At 49.5% G+C, this 9,257-nt stretch overlaps 1 protein-coding gene across 1 annotated transcript; it reads left to right on the forward strand.

Annotated features, from left to right (window-relative positions):
* The first annotated feature begins 40 nt into the window (after window positions 1-40).
* On the forward strand, window positions 41-9,163 carry RNPS1 (RNA binding protein with serine rich domain 1). The gene is made up of 7 exons (XM_083800039.1): window positions 41-201; window positions 3,104-3,259; window positions 3,565-3,756; window positions 4,956-5,058; window positions 5,896-6,049; window positions 6,520-6,661; window positions 8,049-9,163. Coding segments are annotated over exons 1-7 (855 nt in total). The 5' UTR covers window positions 41-199; the 3' UTR covers window positions 8,155-9,163.
* Window positions 9,164-9,257: the final 94 nt, after the last annotated feature.

Here is a 9,257-nt window from a genome sequence, read left to right on the forward strand (position 1 = left end):
TTATTTTATTTTTTCTCCCCCCCATGCTCCCCCCCTCCACCCGAGCACCGACCGAGCGGCCCCTCCCGTCCCCCCCCCTAAGTCTCGAGGCCCCGCCCCCCCCCGCGTGACGCCATCGCCGCGCGCCCCCCGGGCGCGTTCCCGCCCGCGCTGCGTCCATCCCGCGCGACGCGGCCCGGAGCGGCGGCGGCTGCCGAGGATGTGAGTGCGGCCGGGGGCGGCGCGGGGGGCATCGGCCTCCATCCGGCCCGGCCGCCGCTCCCAGCGGCCTCGCAGCCGCCCGGGGGGGCCGAGGGGGGCGCCGCGGAGGAGCCGCCGAGGAGATGGCGGGGGGCCGGCGGGCGGGGGGGGGCGCCGAGGCGCCGCGGCCTAGCGCGGGGGGCGGGCGGGAGCCGGGAGGCCGGGCCGGGGAGGGGCCGGGGCTGGGCCCGCGGCGCTGCCGGGCCCGGGGGGGGGGCCCGGAGGTGGCGGGGCCGTGCTCTCAGCCCGGCTCCGCGCTCGGGGGAGCTGAGGTCGCTGCCCTCGCCGCGGCGTTCGGCTGTGGGGGCGCGGCTCGCTGCAAGGCGGCCCCGGACGGCAGCGCCGCGGGTGCGGGAGTGCCGGGCCCGGGCAGCCTGCTCTGCGGTGGGGCTGCCACACGTCGGCCTGTTACGGGTTCGTTTCTTTTGTTTTGGTCGTTGGGAAGACGCACGTTGCCTAGAAGTGCCTCCTATCGTTGCACGCCCTCGTGCGAAGGTTGAGGTTTGTCCTTCCCCCACCGAGGTGCGGTCCAGCGGCTGTCTGCACACGCGTTGAAGTGCCCCCAGGCTCTGACTTTTAGGCTGAGGTTTCTAGCTGAAGTGTCCCTGAGAAAGGCACATGTTGTTGTGATAAAGAAAAAAACGAAGGTTAGTTTAGAGGCCCCTTAAATGCTGCATCACAGGAAGTTTGCTGGCTGTACAAACACCACTTGGTAGTTTGTGTGGTAAGTGCCGGGCTGGAGGAAGGCACGGCGGAGCGGTGCCAGAGCGGCAGCTGTTTACCAGCAGTAGCTCCTGCTGCTCCAGCAGGCTGGGTATCAGCAGTAGGTGTGTTGCCCTTCAGCTCTGCTCCCTCCCTGCTGTTCCTCCAGCAGGGCCAGAGCTGGAGCTAACAGTTCGGCGGCTGGTAGCTCTGCACGGCTGAGCTGGTGGCACCACGACCACAGTTGCAAGAGTAGTTGGTGTGTGGGAAGAAGTAATACAAACCCGACTGGTTGTTCAGAAGGGAAGTGAGGAAGGAAAATACCAAGTGCTTTGGTTATGTGTGTCCAGGAGCTTGTCTGTTCTGTTCTGTTCTTCCCAGTGGGTCAGCTGGTCTGTCCCAGTGGTCTTCTGTTTCAGAACAGGGAAGGCGTAGAGCTGGTTAAAAATGTCCTACAGCTTAACGGCAGGCACAGGCTTGCTTTTATCAACCACTTTTAGCACCCGTGGAGGAGTCCCTGGGCTGCCTTCTCCCTGCTGCAGGTGTTAGGGAAGGCCTGCTGGTGTCATGTTTGTGCTGCTGCTGTCCTGTTCTCTGTGCAGAAAGGCCCGGGTGTTCAATAAGGAAGCTGTGGGGAGCAAGGTGTGCGAACACTCATTTGTGTTGCTTTTTGTGCTGGTTGTGTTAGGGAAGACCCCGAAACGAAAAATCAGGAGAGCCGAGTTCAGCTGTTCAGAAGCGATCTCTTCCCAATCATAAACTGAATTGAAATTTAGAGAACAAAGCAGTCGACTATCAGAGTTGGGACACCAGAAGCACAGAAGCAACGAGACCGTTGCATGCAATAAGCTGAAGTTTTTCTCTTGTTAGCGAACTTTGCCTTCACGCATGGAGGGGGAAGTGTTTCCAACACCACGCAGCACTGTGACTGTGGTGTCACTGCTCGTAATTCTGGCAGTTCAGGGGGGTCTCGTGCCCATTCTTCATTTCCCGAGTGTTTCATTTGTAGGTAGGTAATTGGTGTCACACCAACTCAAATCTGGCACGTTTTTTAGCAGTTATTAAAATATACGTGGAGGCAGCTTTGTAATTCAGATGTTAAGCAATCTTAATCTGGTCTTTCTAAGGCTGAAAGGGCTTTGGGAGGAGCTTGTTAGGGCTGAAAGCAGCCGGAATTGAGTGTGGGTTTTTTCTTGCTGAAGTTCTCAGCAACACTTGTTGACCAACATGTGCTCTGGGGCACAAATTGGCTGTGGCGGAAGCCAAAGCTTACTCCTCTGGAGGCGAGGCGGCTGTCAGGAGGCACGAGCTGCGTGTACGCCTTGCAGAGGAGCTGGGTGTCCTCCACCTGCTTTTTCTTTTCTGGGGAGGGTTGGAGAGTGAGGGAGGATCCTTTGTACTCCTGCGAGTATCGAAGTGACGACTTCAGACACACATACGGACGTGGATGTGAGACACGGTGCCAGTGTGAGCAGGCGTGGGGTGGGCTGTTACCGCCGCGTAGCGGGGTGTGCAGCTCAGGGACCCTGCAGAAGTCAGGTGTCGTCCAGTACGCTGCCACTGCTGCAGAGCAGTTTTGCTCTGTTATGCCTACCTGTTAATTTCTTCTTTTTAAACACTTTTATCTTGTCGCTAGCCTGCTCTTTAGAGTTTATTGCACTCGATTATGGATCGGTTCTCAGAACCAAGGAGTTAGAAGTGAGATTTGAGATAAGTGAGGCCCATTGGGTGCTGCTTTGGATGCCTCTGAAGGGGAAGTGGATTTATCAGGAGTGAAAAAGAAGAGTTTGCTAGCACTCTAATAAAAAACCCAACCCTAGGTAATCATTCCACCCCAATTTTCTAGGCGTAATGAAACCAGGGATGTTGTAGGGTACTAGGGCTCTCCCAGTGAGGGTGAGGAATTGGAAATGCACCTCTTTCTGTGTGAGTTTGTATGTGACGATTTATGGCTGCTGTAGTTGTCATCTTCAAAGCTGCTGCTCTGTAATGGAAAATATTTTTCTTTTTCTAAAAAGCGCAGACTTACCTGACCCTTAACTCTGCAGTTACGGTGATCTTGAGTTATGTTTGAAGTTCAGTGTTTCGGGTTGCCTTTCAGTTCCTTGTTTGGGTGCGGTTTTCTGTATTAAACAGTCCCTTCTGCAATTTGTTCTTTAAGGGCTCCCTCACCAACCAAACGCAAGGATAGGTCTGAAGAGAAGTCAAAGGACCGATCAAAGGACAAAGCAGCCACTAAGGAATCGGGTGAGAAGGATCGTGGTCGGGACAAGACACGCAAAAGACGTAGTGCTTCCAGCGGGAGCAGCAGTACCAGGTAGCTACCGTTACAGGTCGTAACAAAAAACAGCGTTTTCAGAAGCCATCAGCCATACTTCTGGTTCATTTCATTCCCCACGTCATGGACTCATTCAAACGTTGCCTTGTGTTAGTCACAGTAAAATTGTGTCTGACTTGAAGGGTTTGGGTCCTGTCAGATACGAATTTCATTTGGCTGAACTAGCGAGCTATGGAGAGTCGATTTTCAATGTTTCAACCTGCAGTTGTTTTCTTTGTAATTCTCAGAAGTTTTTCAGCTATTCTTTTTCTGGGTACTCCACTCATGTTTTTTTTCCCCATCAGGTCCCGTTCCAGCTCAACTTCCAGCTCAGGGTCCAGTTCCAGCACTGGCTCTAGCAGTGGCTCTAGCTCCTCTTCTGCCTCGAGTCGCTCTGGGAGCTCCAGCACCTCACGCAGTTCCAGTTCCAGCAGCTCTTCTGGATCCCCCAGCCCGTCTCGACGGAGACACGACAACAGGAGACGTTCCCGTTCCAAGTGAGTTCTGTTTGTCTTTTAGGAATTAGCAGATAGCAGGCTGAGTTCCGAGTAGAATACGAGGGTTTTATCAGAGTAGTTTTTTTTCTGAGGACTGTTTTTTTTTTTTTTAATAAGTTAGAGATCTGGATTTTGTTAGAATGGGTGTGCTCCAATCAAAATCAAACTTGCCTTACAATCAAAACATACGCTCTGCAGAGATTAAAGAGATTAAAAATCTCCTTTTTAAGGGTGATTGCTACATGCTATACTTTGTAGAGGCAGTTTTAATTAATGTTTGCCCATTAGAATGGGAGTATAAGGGCACCAGATGACAGTAAAGGTCTTTATATATTCCCTGTAAATTATAGCCAGAGCAACAGAAAAGCCAGGGCTGATAATGGTGGGTATGTTCTGTGTGTGTATGTTCTCTTATGTGTAAAAATAAAATGGGTGGAGACCAAAGGAAGCATTTTTGTAAGGGTAGCAATCAAACTATCTTAATACCCATACAAGTTTTTTTCCTTTGGATAATTCTGTAAATAAGGTGTGGAAGGCTGATAAAATCTACTAAAGTGTTATAATCCAGTTTGCTTTTTTAGTGTATCCCTAAATTTATGACAGTATGATTTGGAAGAAGCCTAAATACAAATGTTGTGCCTACTGAGGGTTTTTAATTTTTTAAAAAAAAATCTGGGTAGCAATTTTAAAAACCTGCAAGCAAAATGCAATATGCAGCTATTTAAATAGTTCAGGTGTGATATTTCCAGCCCTACATAGTGAACAGAAGATAGAGAAACACAGATTACTAGATCCATTAATTTTTGGTGTGCTTTCTTCCTCTTTAATTGTTGTATTAAATGATGTTTTTTGTTTTAACAACTACAAAAATCTGTAGCTATTGCCAACAACTTTGAAGAAATGTCTGGTAAATTTCAAATTTATTTCCCTAGCTGTGGTAGGGCTAAAACTTAGAGAAAAGGGGAGCCTCAGATTTCAGAAGGTTCTAAAGTAAAAGCAGACAAGGTAAATGTCAGTCTTGAGATGTTTCTGAGTAGAACACTACCACCAGCTCAACACTTCCTAGCCTGTAATGTCTTTGGAAAAATTCTGCCCTCGCAAGAAAAATGGTACTTTTGAAAATCATGTGATAGGGATTGGCTTCTAGTTTTTGTCTCGCTTTTTCCTTAAGCTATAAACATTTTCTGTTGTGAAATCAGGTCCAAGCCACCCAAGAGAGATGAAAAGGAGCGGAAGAGGCGCAGCCCGTCACCCAGACCTACAAAAGTACACGTTGGAAGGCTCACTAGAAATGTGACCAAGGTAATGGCGTGCTCCCCTGGAATGCCAAGCTTACATATCATGTGTGGGCGTTTGTTGGTGGCTTTCTTAAAGCCTTCAATTTTGTTGTTGTTGTTGCTGGACTGCTGCCAAAATAACTCTTTTGGAAATTCTTGCTTTGTGTCCAAACTGATGAGGGAGGAAAACTTCACTAAAACCTCACCGAGTCAAATATAGTACAGGCTTCTGAGACTCCGTAGTGCTAAAAGGTTTGTCTGCTTTGTTGGAACCCCAGACCTGGTACCTTGCCTTACTGTGAAGAAAACTGTCAAAGTCAGGACAGTAGCAGAAATGACCTGGGAGGCGTTAAGAACATCTGGAGGTTCTTGAAAAGGGTCTGAAGAGAGATGGTCTGGCAATGTAGTTTAAAGGTCTTCAGAGGTAAAAGTTCAGGGTGCTGAAAAAATGGTGTTTTTAAAAAGTATTGAGAATTGTACCTTAAGAGTCTCTAACTAAGGGCGCAAGCTCACTTCCATAAGGTCCCCAAGAGGGTTTTTACCGTAGTGGTGGAGTTTTTGTAGCCTGTGATGACATTCAAGCAGTAATGCTGTTAGACCTCAAGGTCTGGAATGATCCAAGGTGAAACTGAATGGACAACGGTATAGAAAGTGGTAATCCAGGTTCCTTTCCACACCTGACGAGTGAAATATGTCTGACCCTGCTGATGGCACCCATTTAAAGCTAACTTAGTGCTGTGTACATCTTGAATTTACTGCTCTGTACCAGCCACACCTGGTCAGTGGTGTGAGTGGTAAGAGACATACGGAACACATACCATAAGGGTGGTATAGGTCCTTAAGTTCTGCTCTTTCTCTGCAGGATCACATCATGGAAATATTTTCCACTTATGGAAAGATTAAAATGATTGACATGCCAGTTGACAGGCTAAATCCACACCTCTCTAAAGGTTACGCTTACGTTGAGTTTGAGAACCCAGATGATGCTGAGAAAGCCCTGAAACACATGGATGGAGGTAGGTGTCAAATGTTGAAGGGAGGCTGGGCGCTTTTTAAAAAAAATAAATCTTTGTAACAGGTGGGCTTGATCTGAAAATGAGTGAGAGATGATGGCGCAGCTTTTGGGTAACTGATCTGAAATACTCTCATTCTGTTCTCAGCCTGAATGAGTTTGGCTTTTGTGTGATTTCAGGACAGATCTATAAAAACTGCAAAACCACTAAAACTGATATTTTTTCCAAAATAAAAACCAATAAAATTCTTTAAATTTCTGCTAAAAATCCTTCCCGATTAACATCTGATGGGATATTTGATCTAGAAGTCCAGTGTGTATGTATGTGGACTTTATCAACGTAAGTCTGGGGCGGGTGGTGGAAACAGCTGCAGACAAAGCTTGTGACAAAGCTGGGAGTTGCAGCAGTGTGATCTGTAGATGTTGGTGCTGGGAAATGCTTGCCTCATCCTACTTCTGTGATTTCATGAAAAGGCCAGATCGATGGTCAGGAGATCACTGCCACAGCCGTGCTGGCGCCACGACCTAGACCGCCTCCCAGACGCTTCAGCCCACCCCGGAGGATGCTGCCACCACCACCCATGTGGCGCAGGTCACCCCCTCGCATGAGGAGAAGGTGAGAGATGCGACAATTGGTATTTCCTTCTCAGTGTGACAAGAATGTATCCCCGACATACTCAGCGTGAGGGCAGCTTCATCCCGTTGGACTTGACTTGCCCTTCCAAATGATGGTAACTCGCAGCTTTTGGGCGTCAGTTGAACCCAGACACTGTGCTTCTGAACCGCTTAGTGCCGGCGCTGACCTGCTGCGGTCTGCCTTCGGAACGCGGTCTGCCTTCGGAACGCGGTCTGCCTTCGGAACGCGGTCTGCCTTCGGAACGCGGTCTGCCTTCGGAACGCGGTCTGCCTTCGGAACGCGGTCTGCTGGAAACATCAGACGCTTTCCAGCCTGCTCCCTGGAGTCCCTTCCACACAGTGCTTTGAGGCGAAGTGACACACAGTTGTGGCTGGGAGAAGGTTTTTTGGCAGCCTGCTCCAGCTGCTTGCCTTTTTGAAGTCCTTGCACCTCTCTCCCTTAGTTCTGTGAATGAGAACATGACCACAAAGCAGCCCTCCTGCGTCAGGAGGCTGGAGTACACTGACCCCAGGGTGGGACCGGGTGCGTACACACCCGTGGTGTGGTGCAGGCTCTGAAAGGTTGATCTGAGAACATTGAGGCAGCCCTTTCTCAGGATCTAGGTGAGCTCCTCCGCCTCAGAAACCTGCTGAAACTCTTGTAACCACTAAAAGCAGTTCCTGATTGGAACCAGCTGATTGCTGAACGGATAGATGGAGGTTTAAAAGAGAACGTGGCACAAGATTCGCTGCTCGTTGGTCCTCCATAAAATATGCTTTTTACTGAGGCCATGGAAATGGATTGGATGGTTTGTTTGCTTCCCTGGTCCAGCTTACCGTCCTGTCAGGCTCTGTTAATATTCTCTGGCTGGAACCTTGGTGTCACACTGGTGGCTGTATAGATAGTTGTAGTACTGAAGTTCTTGAAGCTCTACCGTTTCTTAGAGTTAGAATTCCCCTAAGAAATGACCCTGTGGTTCTGTGTGACTTAGATAAACCCCTTCCCTGAATCTCACCGTATTTTAGGAGCTGAAGTTGACCTTTCACATGGAGGAGAATCTGATGTAGAATGAACTTGAGTTTGTTTTGCTTGCGAGTAAATAAGAATCTTGTCTGTTCTTTGGATATTAAGCCTTCTTTCAACTTCAGAAGCAGAGGGGCAGTAGCTAGAACATTCCTGCTATAATATTCCTCTTTGAATTGCCTTTTTGCTCTCTGGAGTTGGCTGTAGTTCACTGGAGCTCTTTCAGAGTGGCATTTAGTGTTGTTTTTTTTTTTGAAGGGGGACAGGGAACATTGATTTGAAAAAGTGGTAGATGAGCTGACAGATGACTGGAACCTGTTGTCCACGCCTCCTAATAAAAGCTTTCTTCATCCTTCTCTGCCAGGTCCCGATCTCCTAGGCGCAGATCCCCCGTTCGCCGGCGATCAAGATCCAGATCTCCTGGACGAAGGCGCCATCGCAGCCGCTCCAGCTCAAACTCTTCACGATAAAGCAAAAAGACTGGACAGCTTTTTATTTTTTAACTTAAATCCCATGTAACTAAATATTGTACCTTTTTTTATAATGGGTCTGGGTGAGGAGGGGATAGAGGGGGAGAGAAAGAGAGAGAGAGAGAATCCTGGCAGTGAAGGTGATTTAAGAGGAGAAATTTACAGTTCCTGGCCATTAGATAGCCTCTGCTGTGGGGCTTCTAGTTTCCTGGCATTGATTGAAGTTATTTAAAAAAAAAAAAAAAAAAAAAAAGGCTTTGATTTTTTAAAGGCTACAAAAACAGCATCTCTTCCAGATAAATGGGTGGAAAGATGTTATAGCTTCTCTTTCTCCAGTTAGCAGGCTGCTGCTTGATGATTTCCAAACGCTTAGCACGCTGTACAGACGAGCATGTAAATCTGGAGCTATTTTGGAAACCCTATAGAGTAGGACGGGGGTGTTTGGCTCCATCACTGGGGTTCTCAGAGCAGCTGGAGTGCAGATGACCAAATCTGCCCGAGACGTCAATAATGAGCTGTTGCTTTGTTCCAGTGCTGAAGTGACGATAGTTTCTGCACGTTGAACTCTCCCGTAATGCCAGTACCAGTCGAACGTTGCAGAAACAGTGCGGCCTGGGGAGCTTTAGGAAAGAAGCTGGAAAGCCTGAGCGCAGGTTTGGAGCAGCTGCCCTGGGGGCTTCCCGCCCCCTTTCCGTAAGGTTTTGGGTGAAAGCTTCCCGTCCAGCCCCCCAGTGAAATGGTGCGAGTGCTTCTGCTCCTGCAAATCTCCGGTTAGCAAGTGGGCACCGAGCCGGGGGCAGCCTGGGGGCCGCGCTGCTGCCCGCAGAGGCGCGGGGCTCGCCGCCTCTTGTACAGTCGGTCCTATAAAGTTGCTGGTTTTGTTTTGTTGTTGGTTTTTTTTTTTTTGGTCGTTGTCGTCGTTTTGTATGACTTTGTAGCCGTTCGGGCCGCGTCGCGTTTGTAGCGGTGCGGGACGCGCCCGCCGAATAAAGCCGTAGGGTTCAGAGCACCGCGCCTCCGCCTCGCTCCTTCTCGGTGGGGGGGGGGGGGGGGGTGGTGTGGTTAAGGGGGGGGCGCTGCGCCTTTAAGAGAGGCGCGGGCGG

The sequence above is a fragment of the Anser anser genome, assembly GCF_964211835.1.
Source record: "Anser anser genome assembly, chromosome: 15".
NCBI lineage: Eukaryota > Metazoa > Chordata > Aves > Anseriformes > Anatidae > Anser > Anser anser.